The 18,364-nt window shown below is 48.5% G+C and overlaps 1 protein-coding gene and 1 long non-coding RNA gene across 2 annotated transcripts; both read right to left on the minus strand.

Moving 5' to 3' along the window:
• Positions 1-4,225: 4,225 nt before the first annotated feature.
• Positions 4,226-5,994, minus strand: LOC130532693 (uncharacterized). Its single transcript, XR_008952406.1, has 3 exons — positions 5,877-5,994; positions 4,623-4,765; positions 4,226-4,544 (listed from the first exon to the last, which is right to left on the minus strand). It is a non-coding gene; the product is annotated as an uncharacterized LOC130532693 (long non-coding RNA).
• A 3,043-nt stretch (positions 5,995-9,037) lies between these two features.
• LOC130532879 (uncharacterized) lies at positions 9,038-10,932 on the minus strand. The gene is made up of 3 exons (XM_057045798.1): positions 10,645-10,932; positions 10,093-10,259; positions 9,038-9,856 (listed from the first exon to the last, which is right to left on the minus strand). Exons 1-3 carry the CDS (start codon positions 10,793-10,795, stop codon positions 9,380-9,382), a joined length of 795 nt encoding a protein of 264 aa, XP_056901778.1. The 5' UTR covers positions 10,796-10,932; the 3' UTR covers positions 9,038-9,379.
• Between the last annotated feature and the right edge of the window lie 7,432 nt (positions 10,933-18,364).

The following is an 18,364-nucleotide window of genomic DNA, read 5'->3' on the forward strand; positions in this document are numbered from 1 at the left end:
CAAAGAAGCTGGAGGATGCAGCCGCTGCCACAGACAGTGACCAGGAGCACATGTCCGACATGTGCCCCCCAAGGAGGATCAAGACCTTTCTTACAGAGACCAAAGGTACGAGGGTCCTGATGTGGGGGTGTATTTCCCCGACGAGCTGCTGCTCATCAGTCAGTAAACCACTGGATCACACACAGAGCAGCGTCCCACCTCACCGACCCGGAGATCTTTCGGCCGAGGAAGCACATGGGCAGAAGGGATGGAGCCCCCCCCCAGGGCCGTAGCCCCCCCCCCCTGCTGGAGCCACCACCGTTTCTCCTCTCTGGGATGGATCTCTGTCAGACCAGTTCCTGTTCCGGGCGAAGGACGATATTTCAAGTGTGCGATGAGCACGAGAGACTCGCTGCACTTTTTTTTGAACGTCGAATATTAATTGTACATTGAACAAACTCCTTGTGGAGTTGCTGTTTTTTGTTGAATTCTATTTATTTTACTTTATTGTCACTACTGTGTTGTCAACAGGGTGAGGAATTTGTAAATAAAGTGTTTGTGTAAAAAAAAATCTTTCTTTCTTTCAGCATTGCTTTTCATGTTTGCTGCGACTTAGCCTTCTGTATATATGTGTATCCGTGTGTGTGTGTGTGTGTGTGTGTGTGTGTATCATGCTGCTATTTCAGCACTTTCCAGCGCTATCGATTCAAACCAGCCTGCAGGGTGAAAAAAACAGGTCCCTGACACACACACACACACACACACACACACACACACACACACCACACACACACACACACACACACACACTGTGTTCACCAGTGTGTGTGGTGTGTGTGTAGAAACACAGTTACAGGTACAGTAGGTAATGATATCATGACCACCACTGTTAGTGTGTTTGTGATGGTTCATCCGTTCATATTGTGATGCAGTGAAACAGTGAGTGAGTCTGATGGTGAATATGAGGATTTAACAACAACCCAGTTGTGTGACGACTCAATGATTGTGTGTCTGTGTGTGTGTGTGTGTGTGTGTGTGTGTGTGTGAGAGAGAGGTTTGAGTGTGTAAGGTTGCTGTCTGTGTTTATCGTGTGAGATCTATGTGGAACACACTTTTTTACTTTGTTTTGACATCTAGACTTATAAAACACACACACACACACACACACACACACACACACACACACACACACACACACACACACACACACACACACACACACAGTGTGAAGGATGCTCAGCAGGTGTGGGTCAAACCAGCAGCGTCACATCACACCTCTCAGTGTGCTGTACTCCTCCGCCGCTGACCTCAGCTGAAAATAGAACCAGGAAGTCGTTTATTTTAGGAGCTCATTTCCACCCACAGCAGGAATAAAGCACAATTAGCCGACTCGGTCCTGGACCACCTCAGCGCGGCTGCAGTTGTGATGCTGAGCAACGGCCTCGGGACGTTACGGGCGTGTCCAGAGCGGTAGTTCAGTAACGTGGGCAGTAAATCAGCCTTTTAGGAGCTTCAGTGGGACTTTGTTCCAACTCCCAGACGTCTGGACAACAGCAACAGGTAAAACTTGGGTGTACGAGCGTTTGTGAGGTCCTGAAATGGAACATCTCTCATGAAGAACCGGAGAGACTCGTCCATTTGCATAAACTCCCTCGGAGTCTCCATTTCCTCCTTCATCTCCATCCTTCCGTCCTCTACAACATCTGTGTCTTTGTGCCGGTTTTCCCGGATTTACCTCCCTTCCTTTGTCTCCACCTCTCACTCCCTGCGCTTGTGTTGCATCCAGCCTTTGTTTTCTCCTCTTTTTGCCGCCTCTCTCTTCTTTCCCTCCCTCCTCCTGTGTGTTCCCTCACTTGGCAGAGCTTCTGTCTCTTTCTCCACGATCTCCTCGTGAGCCTGTGCGTTAGCGCCACTCGACTGGGCCCGTTTATACGTATGCGCTGTTATGATAATACGGACGTGTGAAGCCTGAGGTTCCACGGCTTTAACACACGTCCGCCACGCTGAAATCTCTGGATTTTAGCCACGGAAATGCTAATGCTAACGCGCTCGTTTACCTGTCCAAGGTCGTCGTGTCCTGATGGATGCACGGCTGCACATCAGCCCCTCGCTGTCGCCACGGTGCAACTAGCTTAAATCTGTGGTCAGTAGGTCCTTTAAACCACACATTAGCACATTAGCATGAGTTGAAAACTTAGCATCCTATAACTATGAGAACGTGGGGGAGTCGACCAAACGCTCAAAACGTGGCCGTTAGGTCCAGAACATCCGTCTCCCGAGACCCAACGCCACTCCGACAGACTCCGGGTTTACATAAAGATGAGATAAACGGACGTGGCGGACTATTATTTCAGGAATCCGTGGAGCGGCTAGCGTGGCGGCGCTTCGAAGAGTCACCGCAGGAACCCGCGGATTGAAAGATTGGATCAGAAATAAAATAGCAACCAGCTTATCTGTCTCAAGGTGTGTGTGTGTGTGTGTGTGTGTGTGTGTGTGTGTGTGATAAAGCCACTGTGCAGCGGGTTTAAGATGGGATCAGTGAGTAAATGGATGCCTGCTAATCCCGCTGCATTCATCTGGGAACAGCCGCCGTCCCTCCGTCCGACAACGAGCCCCCAAAAGTGATGAATCACCAACTCCGCCAGTGACATCACTTAATTGCCCCCCCCCACTCCCACTCCCACACTCCCACCCTTTCATTGCTTATCGTGAAACAATTGAAATCCATTTCTTATTTCCTTGCTCGCAGGAAGCTGGAGGGGGGGGACGGAGGCATAAATTCTGTTTTTGTTATTGGATTGTGTCACTTGCCAAACTTATTATTTTCCTACAAGTGCGGCTACAAAGCTCCTGATAATGTGTGACGGAGGCGCCCATTTTTCCCGGCGTTTTGCTGACGCGCCGCTTCTCTTTTAACGGTTAAGCGTGTGTTGGTAACGAAGAACAACTCACCCAAATTCTCCCCCCCCCGCGTCTCTATGTGGGGCAGTTTACGCCCACTGTAAAGTGGTTTTTGGGGATTATTTCCAGGGGCTGAAGTGGGCTTTAATGATTACCCGCCTGCGTTGCTGCAGTCGTGCTTCGGTCTTCTTCTCTCATCCTCGCCGGCAGACGCTCGCGAACACGCGCGATCAAGGCGACGGCTGCTAATCAGAGGGTTTCGCTTTGATGCTTTTGTCGCCGGACGGGTTCTGCCCATTAAAGTCTCGCTGCCCGTGGACAATTAGCTTAGCTTAGCATGCTACGGGCTCGTGAGCAGCTACATTATTGGCCATCGGTCCATTTATCACCACAAACAAACCGTTCCCATCAGCCCTGCTTCAAAACACGGGCCTCCAGACAACAAGTGCACGCACAGCTGGATGCCAAAAGCACGTGCGCAGCCTCCAGGCTAGCTGCTCTCCTCTTTTATCTTCTTATATGTCGAGAGCGAAAGAGAGCTCTGACGGTTCAAAGTCATCTCCAGCGGCTTGTTCTCCTCCTTGCTTCTCGATTCAACCTTTTTTCTGCATCTACCACATTTTCTCAGGCCAGACAATTAATTTCATGTTTACTCATCCCTAGCATGTGTGAGTGTGTGCATGTGCATGTGCACGTGTGGCGGGGGGGGGGGTCATTGGTCCCTCTGAAACGACGATACATGTGAGTAATTTACTAATTTGATGAACGGCTGTAAAGAGCTAAGCTAAAGGTAATGCCTGCTAGGCAGCCCGCCGCTGTAGCTTCATACTGATTAGCGTCATTAGGAAGATAAAACTCTGTGTGTGTGTGTGTGTTTGTATCAACAAAGTGTCTAATCTACCACAGCTGAAAATAAAAACCTACAGCGATCCAAAACATTTGCAATCATTAGCACCTAGAAGGCGAAGGAACACTTCAGTTGTTGCAGGTACGTAGCCGCTAAAGCGGAGATCTTTTGATCCAGTAGGTGATCGGCACATCGGTATTCAGAGAGAGACGATGAGGCAAAATCACAGGTGGAAAAGAGTCCAACAACACAAGGAACGCTGAAACGCCTGCAGGATGACAGTCACCCCGCACGTTAGCATGCTAGTACGTAGCGTATATACTACTGCTCATTTGTTACTGTGTATAATGCAAATAATACACACTCAGCACTTTTTGTTGCTGTGTCTAGTGGACAACTGGACCTTTGTGCAAATGTTAGCTAGCTTGTAGATAATTGAAGGTTCTTTATCTGCCAGAATATTCAAAGAAATAGAAGACAAAGGTGCTAACGGTCCATTAGTGTTGTGTTTTTAGTGCTTACAATCCCTGGCCAGTGGGTGGCAGCGTTACAGATGATCCAAAAAAAACACCCGTTTTGACGGCCGACGTGCACCCGGGGCAACAAAATCGAGCAAACTGTTTATTGAATGCTTGGTGTCACCGTGGGTGGGGCGTGAAGAGAACCTTCCTGCGCGTGGTGCCGTTGGCGTTGGCACCGTCGCCCGCGGCCAGATTTAACCGGTTTCGGTCCGTCAGGCTGCTCCTCAACAGGTCGACTCTCCCTGAGTTCATCCAATGGAAACAGCTTCTCCATGGAACAAAAGAAAGAGTCAAACCTGATGAATCCAACAGAGGCGGTTAGCATAAAGCCAGGATGTGGATGAGCAGCACAACAGTCGGCATCAGTAACCTACTTAAACAGACTAATCGGCGACTCCTCCACGTGCCACAATATCCTCTTCTGTTCACCCTCGTGGCTCTCCTCTCCACGCCGAGGTTCACGCTCACACGCACGCACACACCCCAGCCGAGGCATTAAAGCTCACAAGCGGAGACGCTAATAAACAGAGAACACAAACATGCCAGCTCACAGTGGCAGAATGCTACTGGGAGGCTGCTCTCTCGCCTCGCCTGGAGAGGGAGAAGCTTATTATGGAGCCTCATTGAAGGCTTCAAAGAGTTTAAATTAGGGTGGAGAGGAGGGATTAGGAGACGAGTGAGAGAAAGAGGAGGGGAGAGGCAGAGGAAGAGCGGCTAAGTGGGAAGAAAAGAGGTGAAGATGAGACGGAGGATGAGGAGGTACAAAGATGAGGGATGGCGAGGGCACGGCGGAGGATTTCAGAGGCGCGACAAACTCTGCGACAAACACCGAGTCAAGCTAAAGTCGGAAACGTGCAGCCGAATCGACGCGTGCGGCCCTCCTCTCGCGGGGGTCAGGTTCGCCCGTACAGCCGTCGGTCGCGTTAGCTTGTGTAGCATCAAACAACAGAGGAGCTCCGATTTATTGTTATCCGACAGGAAGTTTCCGCTTAGTCTATAACAACTGGAGGGGGCGGGGCTAAGCCCTCCTGCACCTCGTCGGTTATTACAGGCGTTAATAAATGGATGTAAACATCATTCAGCATCCATCAACAGGAACGGACATGAAATGTCGGGTTTATGTGGCGTTATCTGCTCCGGAGGTACAGGACGGGGCTTTAACGACGCACAACGCCGGCGAGAATCACAGCTTTGTGCGCAGCGAGAAGGGCAACAAAAGGATGAGGAGGCAAAACTGGAGAAGTGATGAGATGAAAGCGAGGAGAGAGACGACGGAGGGCTGGAGGGGGCGGGGGTCTGCCAAGGTTGGCGAGCGGGAGCAGAGAGAGCGGAGGAGATCGGGGCGGAAAAAGGAGAGGAGAAAAGAGGGGGAAGAACAAAAACAAAGGCATTAAAGGGCGGAGGGGGGGGGGGCGGTGATGTAGTGCGACTCAGAGGACAGAGAAAGGCTGTCAAGGTCGCTAAACAAGCAGCAGAGACGAGGACCTAAAGGGATTGGCTGCAGAGCTGAACAGCAGTGACCTGTTAGTCATGGTCACACACACACACACACGCAACGCACACACACGCACACACACACACACACACACACACACACGGAAACGAGGAGGGCAGTGTTAAAAACTTACTGGCAAAACAGACATGAGGAGAAGGCCAAACAGATGGAAACAGAAGGGATTCTGGGTAAACAGCAGCAAGTGTCCATTTCCTCCCCCTAACAGCGGAAGGCGCCGCGCTAACGCAGGCGTGCTAACGCTGGCGCGCTAACGCAGGCGCGCTAACGCTAACGCTGCTGGAAACCAGCAGCAAAATGAGTGAAATTGAATTTAATGAGCTTATCTTCTTCTCCAAGCTCGAACTGGGTCAATTTGGGATTGCAGAGTAAAAAAAAAAAAAAAACCCTGTTTTTCTTTTTCTCTCTTTAATGTGGCGCCGATACGTGGACGATTTAGGGCGCGCGGATAAAACGGGCTCATCCGCACGTGCAACGATGCGCGCGTGACCGGCCGGCGAAGAACAAGAGGCAGCCCGATGGAACCAGCTACCGAGGGGACGAGACAAGCGTGTTCCTGACCCATCTGGTCTTCTGGAGCGGCCGCGTGATTGGTCAAAAATCTGGAGTGGGCGTGGCCACGGAGAGAGGAAACGACCTGCGATGGCTAGCTTTGAGGAAGACCTGAGGAAGAATGGAAACGTGTATAACGTATTATTTAAAGAATATACAAACACACAAATAGGCGAGCACAGAAGAAGAACGCACGTGACGTGCGCTAGCTAGCGCAGGAGTTGTGCGCCTGAGTTTCTGGTGCGGTCTGAAACGTCGGGGAGAACTAACAAGACTCTTGTTCTTGCGCAATGACCCTAAACACCTGGGGTAGTGAGGGGTGCTGCCCCCCTGTGGTGGCGACGCCCAGGAAGTGAGGCGCCCTACGAGGTCACAGCCCATCCATGTGTGTTTGTGTTTGAATCTCAACCAGAATCTTCCTCTGAGCTGCTCATTATCCTTATTTACGGGCTTCTCCCGCGGTCCAAAAGCGTCAATGCCGAACTTTTTAATCCCAAATAAGCTCCCTAACAAGGACGAACACAAAAGTGTCGTATGTCTATTTTTTTAACGGTTAAAAAAAGGGGACGGTTGCCAGTTGCTGCTGTTTGATGTCGGGTCTTGTGTAGTCGGCGCTGTGAGGCCTCGCCAGCTTCATCGGTTCTCCTGTCGTCGTCCCTGTTGGCTGAATAAACCGAACCGTTACGAAACGGGAGTTGGCGCCGGGACGACCCGAAATGAGTCTGTAGAAGTAGGTTTTTAACTGTGCGGATGCACAACGGACCGCAGGAATCCACGTGTGAATCCAAGATGGCGGCGACCAAAGCTGAACGTGTCCGGATGAACATTAGCGCCATCGTGCACCGACGAATCGGAGAGTTGTCGGATAATTCGGCGATCCGCAGCTACTCGGTTAAGGTTTTGTTCCAATTTGACTGGAGAAAAAAAGAGACAAAAAAAAGAGGATTTGGGCTTTTTTTGGGTTTGTTTGGCGTCTCTGTCGTCCTGTTGAAGGCAGAAATTCACAGAATAGGACCAAAGTAGAATTAAAGAATTAGTGGCTTTGGCGGTGACTAATAGGCAGGTTTGGTTAATGCATCAGAGACTGGTGCCACCTTTCTGTGTGTGTGTGTGTGTGTGTGTGTGTGTGTGTGTGTGTCAGCAGCTCAGTCTGGGAGGATAATTCAGTTCTCACTTGGAGGATAAGGACTTCTATCCAGCTTTAGTCTGCCACAACATTTGTTCCACATTTAAATGAACCTGCTGCTGAGGGATGATTGCATATAGATTTTTTCGGGGGGGGGGGGAAGCGAGAGACCACAGGGGAGGTGTGTGGGGGGGGGGGCAGAGGAACGATGCCACTTTTCCTCAGGTTCCTTTGGTGCCATCAGCTGTTGTTGTTTCAGCAACAGTCTGGTTCCCATGACAACTGTCCTGGATTCTGACGCAGGCTCCAACAAAAACACACATCAATTATGAATCCGCGTCTGACACCTAAAACCAGCTCCAGTGAGCGCTGGAGCTGGTGTCATGGCGGCCAGATCCAGTTTAATCTGCCCTTGTATCAAGCGTAAACACTGTAAACACAAGCAGAAACTTAATGGGATAATTGATCTTTCTCCTATAGCTGCTTAGATGTTGCTACACATCAGATCCTCCATTAGTCGCTTCATGATTCACGCGCTCGTTTCTCAGCTCTTCACTAATTGTAATTGTTTGAATCAGCTGTTGTTTCTCTAATTAGTCTGTAAACTGTGATGTCAGGGCGCTAATGAAGGCTGCTGTACCGCTTTAAATAACTTAAACCGGACTTTTGTCTTTATTCGGGGGGGTTCACAAAGTGGCTCTCTGGCTTCGTCAGGGGCGATATCGGAATGACAGTTAATTAAAAATGATATTACACTCACATTAATTAGATTCTACTGAATGTGGGGAATGGTAAATAAATCAACATGTGTTGCTGTGCAACCTCAACATGTAGCATCAACTTCACCGCTAAAAGTGGAGAGAGAGAGAGACATACAGAGAGAGAGAGAGAGGAGAGAGACATACAGAGAGAGACAGAGAGACATACAGAGAGAGAGAGAGAGGGAGAGAGACATACAGAGAGAGAGAGAGAGAGAGAGAGAGAGACCAGCCTCCACCACCGTGACGGCGCTCCTGGTGCCGTCAGTGTCGGCTGGGGTCGGCTATACGAACGCTATAAGAATAAAGCAACATCGTCGGCGTAAATCCCAACATCAGCATTTAGCAGAATAACGTTGACGTAACGACATTGAACGCACCACAGCCGGGCGCTCCCTCATCAGGGGGAGTTCCTTCAGTGGAAGGCTCCGTTTCAGCGTTCAGGGGGTTGTGGGCTGTCTGTGGACGGTCCAAACGCCAGGAGCTCCACACGTGCTGTCCTCCCTTTGAGGGCGATGATGTCTCCTGGCTCTGGCCTGTCAGCTTAGTGAGGAATGTATGGAGCTGTGTGTTCAAGTCCTGTAGGGGGCCTGTCACATCCAGGAAGCGATCTAAACTGACGATGGCGGTCGTTCTCTTCAGAACAGAGCGGCTTCTGCTCCGTTTCTTAATTATGGATGTCCTGTGTGCATCCTCCTTCAGCAACAGTCGCTCTGACTCTACGCCTCACCGTTAAAGAGAACCGGGCATCCCACAGGGCACGGCCGCGAGCCCACGACCTTTTCACCGACACGCGAGCGGCGGCGCTGACCCCGGCGGCACCAGTGACACCCTGAAACGTGCCGACCAGCCAAGCGTTGAGGTTTATTTTACACAAGCTGAGTTACAGGTGAGAAAATAAGAAATTTCCACAGTGTTTTTGCATATTGGCCTTCGCGATCAACTCCTCCGTCACACTCTCAGATTTAAACTCAAACAACGACAACGCAATCGTTCCGCTAGCAGCTAATTAACGTCACACTTTGACGCAATAAATAGAAGAAAATGTCATTGCTGTCCTGTACACAGCAGGGTTGATACAAAATGTAAAAAAATTAGATGTAGCTCTATTCGATTCGGTTTATTTGTATAGTGTCCGTGAAAAAGAGGGTTATATCCTCGCGTCCCGCTCAACATTCGATGTTAGCGAACTGGCTGGTGGAGTTTTGTAGCGGCACGCTCTGGTCCACCGAGTATTTGAAGAGACAGTTTTCCACCTCGTGCAGGAAATGTGGCAGCACGTGCGCCGGCAGGATCCTCATTCTGTGCTCGAAATACCGGCAGTAGGTGGAGATGACATCGCCCTGGGCCTCCCGCGACGCCAGCGTCTCCAGGCTTTTCCCGATGTTGCGCATCAGCTTCGCCGACTCGTTGGCGGACTCGTCCAGCGCCTCCCTGCCGCGCTTGGTCCCCCGCTTCAGGGCGCTCGAACGTCTGGGGGAACTCAGCGAGGCCTCGGCCGGGACGTGGGTCGGCGTGGGCTCGCCGACGGCCGACTCCGGCTGGGGACTGGCGGGGACACTGCTCCGATTTAACGGAGTCCTCGTGGGGGAAGCCGCTCCAGGTCTCGCTGTTGTGCTCCTCTGAGGCCGAATCTGATTCCACCGCCTGGGAGTGGTCCTTAAAATATGGAAAAGGAGCCAAAGTCAGAGTTTAACCTGTCAGTCTGGATAAAAGGAATTTTAAATAATGCCGACATATTAAAATTTGAAGGCCGCAGCTTCACCCAGATGCTAGAAATAACCCTTTTGATGCAGATGGGAATGGAAAAACAACCTGGGCGCATTAGGATTGAATCAAAACGTTGAAAAGATTAAAAGAAGCGCCGCAGTCTGGAGACACAGACGTTGACTTGCCATGACGTTGAGGCTGGATGTGCTCTCCTTGGACTTTGTGTGGGGATCTAAAAACTGCAGCTGTGTCAGGATCCACTGCTGCCGACCCGTCTTCTGTAACGGCGCCAGCTTCTTGTACCTGGCGTACTGGGTGCGTAGGGAATCCCACCGTTTCCGGAGCTCCTTCTCTGCAGGACACACGTGCACGTGCAGAGGCTAAACTGGTTATTCTGGTTGTAAATAAAGGTTTTAAATGCGAAGACAGTGTTTAAAATCTCTACGTTTCAAGGGGAAAAAACATCATATAGGTTGCTTGAACGAGACACTTTAAACTTTCGACTTATCTTTAAACACGAGTATCTTTTTAAATCTTTTTGTTGTAAATATGACTGGGTGCCCCTCCAACCTGGGCACCCGCCCCATCAAATGTCTGCGCGCGCAAGTGGGCAGCTCGCACGTGAACGCGCGCGGGTGGCAGACGCGGCAGCAGCAATGGCGACTTCCGGCACCGGCGGGTTCATCCGCGCGGCTCGCTGCGGTCACGCTCCGCACGCGGAGGGGCACCAATCTAACCTGACAGCCGGAGTTTGGCTTCGATCTCCCGCCACAGATCAGCTTTGACCGCGCGGTTGGAGTAATATTTCTCGGAGACGTCGTACAGCACCGGCCTCTCCTGGATGAGACTGATGAGTTGGTCTTCCGTCTCTTCCGTCCACATCGCCATGGCGTCACAATATTCACAATATACAAGGTGAAGCCAGCTCGCGCCGTGCCACGCGCTCGCACGTGCTGCTGTCGCGTGTTTGTCGCGGGTCGCTTTGTGGGATGAGCGGCGCTCGTCTGTGGCTGCAGCCGACCCGACGCTACAGGAGCCGACGAGGGAAGACAAATGGCGACGGTCCCTGACAGCGTGCAGAAGGACGCCCCCCCCCCCCCCAAAATAAACTTTAGTCCAGTATCGTTGATAAACCAAATGACCAAAAGAAGATTTTCAGATTAACTTTCAATTATTTAACAGCACTTTTGGCATTGCTGTGTTTTCATTTTGTTCTTAAACTGGTGGATGTTGTGTTTCCTTTCAGTCCCTTTGAATTCATAAATATAAACTCTTCCATATGAAATTAAGTAGGTTTAAAAGAAAAACAGGACTCCGTCTGCAGGCTTCCCCCTTAAATACAAAGACTTAGATAAATAGATAGATAAATGACAAAAATAGTTCTACATGCATTTTCTGCACATCAGACACATGTTCACTGAAGTAGGAAGAAGTAAATACTTATATGATCCAACCTTTGACTCCTGCCAATATAAAGCCAGATGTGACAACCACTGTCCTTTACATGAATACGTTCTTTAAATAAATGTATCATCATTTCTCTCTCAGTATTACAGTATATTCAGAATTCGTTAATACTGAATAACTTGGACTTTTTTTATTAAATGGTTTCTTTGTGTGTATAATATTAAAGCAAACTTCACTAACTTTATTGTTGGAACACATTGGACATCTTAAGTCCATGCTGTTTTCCAATTAATCAATCAAAAAGACCATTACAGTAATTTTTGCCATGAGAATGTGTAAAACATTGGACCAAAATTACCTCATTAAGCAAAATATTGTTTGTAACCCATTTAGCATCAAAAAGAATGTAATTTATACCTGATGCTTTTATTGTTCCAAATTCTTTAATGTCGTTTTTAACCCCGTTCAAACTTAAAACAACGTGAGATTTAAACCTGAATAACCAAATATATTTCTATATATTTCTGTTTAGGTGGCGAGGTTTGTTTCTCCGTAGGGTTGGATGGATGTCTAACACGTTTGCTGGGTAAACTAGAGGTGATAATCCTTTGTAGAGTGACAGGAAGAGCGTCCATTATCTGCTGTGTGAATACGGCCATATTTTGTTCCAAGAGAGGAACATCAAGCTGTGTCAGTGGCCATTACAGTTGTGCACGCGTGTGTATCTGTTGTGTACACCCCAATGCATGTTTGTTCTTCTCACGCACACAATGAACAATGTGTGGCCTGATGATGACCTCCATGAGGAGCCATCTTTGTTGGCTGGTCAGGCATTTGTTCCCACCACCACTTGCTTTGGGCTCCATGAGCCTTGAATACTGAGATAAAGCTTCACCTGCTTAACTAAAAACAAGGTTTAAAAATATACAAAAGGATCTCAAAGGCTCGGGCATTCCCCAACATCCCTGAAAACCATCCATGACTGCGCTCCTCACACTGGTGTTGCCAACTCAGACTGACTATTTAGACATGTTGAGTAACAAAGTAAAAAGCTTTTTGGGTGCACCAGACGAGCAGCTTCCATTGAAATGACTGGGCAGCCATCTTGGAATCACGGGCAGCATCTTCCTTCTTTTCGTGTCGTGTCAACACTCCCATCGCTGACGTGCTTTGAACGCCCCACAGACCTCAAGACTACCGACCAGATAACAGAGAGTCGCTGACCCGACGGCCCTGAAAGCCCTGTAAACAAGGAAGAGGAAAACAGGTGCAGTGTGTTTAGCTAGGCCTGTTATTTCCAGGAACAGATTAAGACACTTTAGCATCTTTAGGGCTATCAAAAGCAGCATGATAGCAGGGATTAATCCATCATCGTGACTAATCGGATTGAACATTTTGAGGCTGTTAATCTGCAGTGGAGAATAACTCTGAAAGGATTCTGGTACCTCATTTCTGGAAGTTTGTCCAGCTACCGTTGGCAGTTGTTCCAGTAAGAACCAAGAATACAGACGCCGCTGAAGGACGCTGTGACACGTGAACCTGTGACTCCTTATTAGTAACTGTATTTTCTTTATCAGTGTTGTGAGACGGTTGTTGTTTTTCCTGTATTTTGCTCTTTTAGCAATGTTGTTTTGCAGTTTGGAGATTGTCGGTTCAGTTTTGCCTTCTTTGTAACTGGAGTAACTGGAGAGCCTGGCACCGAGTCTGGGAGCTGGGCCACGCCAGGCTCTGGCTCCCAGCCTGGATAAGAGTGCATGTCTCCTGCTGTTGCAGTTTCCATGCGGCTTCCGATTGAAATTTCAGTCAATGGATTTTTTTGCTTTATATAAAACAACAGGCAGGAAAAAAAAATAATCCAAACAAGTTTTGTGTGTTTTTATGTATTAGCATCAATATCGTTAAAATTATGATCATGCTATAATCTGGAATAAAATATAAAAGCTTTTTATGTGCATGGTTTGGAGCTTTTGCTATTAATCTGTTGTTACAAGGTAATTACGCATCTTTTAACAGCACTCTGACATGAATAAAGGTGTAAAGGGAAACCTGTTAGTTCCTGCAGGCATTAGCCGCGACGCCTGGTAGCAGCAGCATTTTTGGAGACTCACTGAAAGCTGCACGTTTTATTTGAATGGCAATCACAAAAGTATGTTTATCTTGGGGGGGCAGAGAGCAGTGACCTATTGCTGGTTCTGTGAATGCAGATAAAATTTGAGGTTCTGAGCCGGGCCAGCACGCGTGCCTGTATCAGCTGGGCCTGTTGTTCCTGTTTTCAGCCCCAACTAAAACTGGAAATTCTCAACTTCTTGGAGTTTAGTTCAGTGAACGTCTATCTGGTCCTCAAAGGCCCAAACCAATCAGCCAGTCCTCTGATGGCCGCGGCTCCTTTAACTCTTTTCCGATTGGCTCTGAAGGCAAGAAAATTGCCCCAGTGGGAGGTTGGGAATTGGAGTTTTGAAGTTCTTTATGTATTCCTCTTAATTTCTTGAAACTCTTTAATGTTTATCTTGATTTAATAAGTGCGTGCACGCCCACTAACCCTGCTGACTGTCTGTGTAGTGGAGTGGGTAATTCAGGAGCGCCGGTGCTAAAGAGCACATTTGTGTGTATACAGCGATTTTAATTAGCTATCGCTGCAACACATCGATATGTGGCACAGAGAGGAGCAGATGTTTATTGTGTTAACAGTCTTAATGATGCCGCCGGTGCTGAGCAGTCGGATCTACTGTGTCTGCAGTCAGAACCGCAGAGAAGCAGCACTCAGCGGCGCCCGTTGTCCTCGACCGAGATGGAGACGATGGGCCCACGTCAGAGTTGCAACCAGCATCGACACAGACGCTCCACTTCAGCTCCTCAGGTGGAAATCAAACAGCAGGTGGGATCACGGCAGCAGATGAAATATTAAAACACGACGGTCGATGGCGTCTGCGCGACGCCGCGGCGGCGAGGAACGCCTGTCAGCTCGGTTTGATTAACCTCCAGCTCACACTGAGCGAGAGCGAGAACGGCGCCTGCGGGGAGCTGATTCATGACCACCATACGCACTTTGTGGGCCTTCAAAGAGTCCAATATTGTCTTTATTAGACCTCCATAAAGTCATAAAGAGACGGATTAAAAAAAATTACCCTGCAAACTAATGCACCAGAGGCTGACTTCAATCTGTGATATGTGGTCAGTCTTTAAAAACACCCACAATGCAACTTCATCCCGTCCTCCATTAGCCCCCCCATCTGAAAGTGCTGCTCTGGTTTAAGAGGCAGGTCTCTAAATATACGGCCACCGATGAGACAACACAAGGTGGTGTGATGAGCTTCACATATTAAGTGGTAATCTTTCAAGGCTACACAATCGTACCAGTTTAATTCCCCTGGAACGGCTCCCTGTGCATTTGTATTTGTCCGAATTTTTGCAATACAATTAATCCTAATAATGTTAGTGTGATCTAAATTATAGCTGCAGGAGGTGATTAAGATAAGTGCATTTTGTCAAGGTGATTTAGAGTAAATGTCTTAACAGCTTAAAGTTCTCTCTCTCTCTCTTATTGTATCTGTCAGGCACACGCATGTGCACGTGTACACGCATACCCGTTTGAGTAGGAAGAGACCAGGAAATGCCCCTGGCCAATCAGAGCACACGGATGGAAGTCCCCTACAGCCCACCCCCTACAAATGCTCACACTCGTTCACCGTATATGAAAAACACACACACAGAAATACACACACTCATGGGTTGGTGTTGACTAGCGCCTAGGGAGTAACACCAGTACAGAGAGGACACTGGGAAGGACTATAGACAGCCCCCCGCCCCTCACACACACACACACACACACACACACACACACACACACACACACACACACGGGGGAACAGGATAAAAATACTGTGCTGACAAGTCAATTAATCAGATGTGAAGGTGCTGAGCAGAACAATCCTTTACACAGCTCGGGTTCAAAAACACTGTGTGTGTATCGGTGTGTGCATATGTGTGTGTGTGTGTGTGTGTGTGCGTGGGGGGGCCTAATAACCTGCGTGGAACTGTTGAACACAACATTGCCAGGCAGGATTTGAGAGATTTCTGCCTGAACGTTGTCTTTTTCACCTGCTTGGGTCTCATCTTCCAACACATGTCCCCTGGCTGGAGGTTCCTGTCCACACGTCTCCTGTATGAAAACTCACCCAGCCGCCATCAACACGTTCTCCGGCTAACATGTTCTCCAGGAAACAGGAGACGGCAGAGCGGGGAAGCCCGCCTGATAGCAAGAGCAACAACTTAAACCTCAGATTAGGAGTCCCTCAGGGTCCAGTTGTGGGGAATTGCTGGCTTTTACATCAGACTATCTAGTCAGAACTTTTATAATTGTGTTTTTGTTTGTATGGAAACAAAGAAAAGGGAAAAAGAATCTGCATTGTGCCCAATTCAGGGCCGTTCTGCGGTTTGAAAGTGGACGCGGGGGAATCGCTGGTGGTCGGCCGGCGGCGCTGACGAGCGCTGTTGACTTTGGCTCCAGAGCAACAGTGTGACTGACAGACCGAGCGGCTGACTGACGGACGGACAGACGTTTCCTGAGCAGTGCTGGAAACAGTCAATCAGTGGTGGGTGCTGCCGTAATGACAGGGATGTGTGCACCCCCTCAGGAAGAGCTGTCAGGTCAATGGATCACTGCTACCCTGACACACACGCACGCAACACAGCCACACACACATCCTCGTAATACTGCCTTTGTGAGAACTTTCATAGACATGTTGCACCATCCACCTCCTGACCTCTTAACCTCCGAGGCCTCACCTGAACCCAATTCTAAACCCACCCTCCAACGTGTCTATAGCTGTGACAGTTGTGTGTTAACTGCTGTGCTGTTGTGACTCAGTTGTTCATGAAAGATTCTTCAGAAGAAAATGACACTCAGGTGAGCACAAACACTCTTCCTCTTCCTGCTCATCTTCCTCTCCGCTCAGGCTTTAGATGAACCCGTAACAGCAGGTAAAGTCCGAGGGCCTGTGAGGACACAGATGCTGCTATGCTACCTGCAACCAATGACATTCTACTTGTCTGTGGGCTCTAATCCACTTTTCTGGGATATCTGGGACCGGCAGCTCAGATCCCAGTTCTGGTCCCCGTATGACAAGAGAACTAATATGTTTTAAATTGGCCTGAGCCTCAGGGCAGGAGCCGCTTGTGTTTGTGTGTCAGGGGTAAATTATGCTTCCATGTAGCCTACCAGCAACGTGAACGTGTTTCCTAGGTGGCTGGGGTTCATTATGCTTCAGCGGACTGTCATCTGGAGCGAAGAGGGGTAACATTCATTACTTATATTACTTTATATCAATTTAATTAGAAACTGTTAAGTTAGCAAACTGCACACTCAACAGGATCGCTCGTAGACAAGTCAGAAAACCAGCGAACAGCAGGCACAAAATGCACAAGATATTCCTCTTGGTGTTTAAACTTAGATGGATCTGTATGAGCCTCTAAGGCCAGCTTCCTCCTTTAGTTCAAAAGCATCGCGGACAAGTTTAAATCACCTCAATGGCCAAAATGTGAAAAGAAGCTATGTAGTTTGGCTCCCCCATGAAGTTTGCCTTCAAAGATTACGCAACACCGACATAACAGGAGCTAAGCAGACAGACAGGCATCATCTGGCCTGCAGGGCGAAAGAACAGCTGCTGTAATGGACCAACCGCAGATTTATATTCCATTTCACAGGTGAATTGTGGAGAGATCCGGTCGGAACTCCGACTCAAGGAGAAGCAGCTCTGTCAACACGTGCTTAGAAGTGATTTCCCATTCTGACATTATTTGTCATCTCTGTGCTTATAATTGAAATATGCCTGAGTCATTTGTCGGCGATGACCTTTCATATCGCGTGGGGACACACCTGTTTACACATAAACAGACAGCGGTCAGACGTGTTTACCAATTAAACAACGGTGACAGATGTGTTTGTGAGCCACAAACACCGCGTCGGGTGATTTTAATATTCATACCTGACCTCCCCTGAAAACCCACAGTGATGTGTTTGGAATACACATTCCAGGTATTTTAGCACCGTCTCACATGTTTGGGTCTGTTTCTGTCCCGATGATTCTGCTCGGCTCTACCCTCTACCTGCATCTGGAGCTTGCCTCCTTTGTCAGGGTCCAGCTAGCCTAATATTAGCACGCCTGCAGGCTTGCAGATACCTTCAGCCACTGGATGTGTTACTGCGTCATGGAAGCGCAGTGGGGCATCTACAGTGGGGCATCTAGTGGGGCATCTACAGTGGGGCATCTACAGACGCAGAATGCCGTGGCAGCTATGGGATGCTTCAAAAATGTGGCACAGCCCCGTGGATATACAGTTACTCACAAGAATGGGTGCAAATCCTTATGTGGAAATTGGAGGTTAATCAACACGCTCACACATGTCTGGATTTTCCTTTTTTTAAAATGGATAATAGAAGACTTGAGTTGCCCCTGTACTGTTTTGGAGAAGTCTGCAGAACTAATGTGTACTTCCTCTCATTTCCGTCCTGAGTTCTGTGAAAGCACAAGGTCACAAATGCCATTTTCATTAGAGCAGGCCTAATCCTCTAAAAGAGCGTAGCTGGAAACATTAAATATTCTGAAAGCAGCCCGTTTTATTTTATTAAGTCAAGTTCAACTGTGTCAGACGGCACGTCCCAAACAGTTTACAGTCTGCTGCATTCATGCCTGCGCACCCTGAAATAATACAAGCGCCATCTTTCACATTGGTTGAATCCTGACAAACCCAAAAATTCAGGAATATTTTACCTAAAGAGAGAGAAAAGAGTGAGAGAGAGGAGGAGAGCAAGGAGGGAAGGTGAAGCAACAGATCAATGGAGAGGTAATTAGACAATAACTAATTAACAATGACAGCGAAAAAAAAGAAAAAAGGATTTAATGGGATTATCAAACATAGAAATCAGTTCATGACAATTCTTCCTTCTTTGGGAGCAAAAGGGTTCAAGAGGTCGCTGAACCTGTTTTCACTGCATGTCTCCACGCTCTTGGAATTTTCCCACGCTGCCTCTGTGCACCGCGCGCCCACCAC

Source organism: Takifugu flavidus, chromosome 10 (assembly GCF_003711565.1).
Source record: "Takifugu flavidus isolate HTHZ2018 chromosome 10, ASM371156v2, whole genome shotgun sequence".
In the NCBI taxonomy this organism is placed as follows: domain Eukaryota; kingdom Metazoa; phylum Chordata; class Actinopteri; order Tetraodontiformes; family Tetraodontidae; genus Takifugu; species Takifugu flavidus.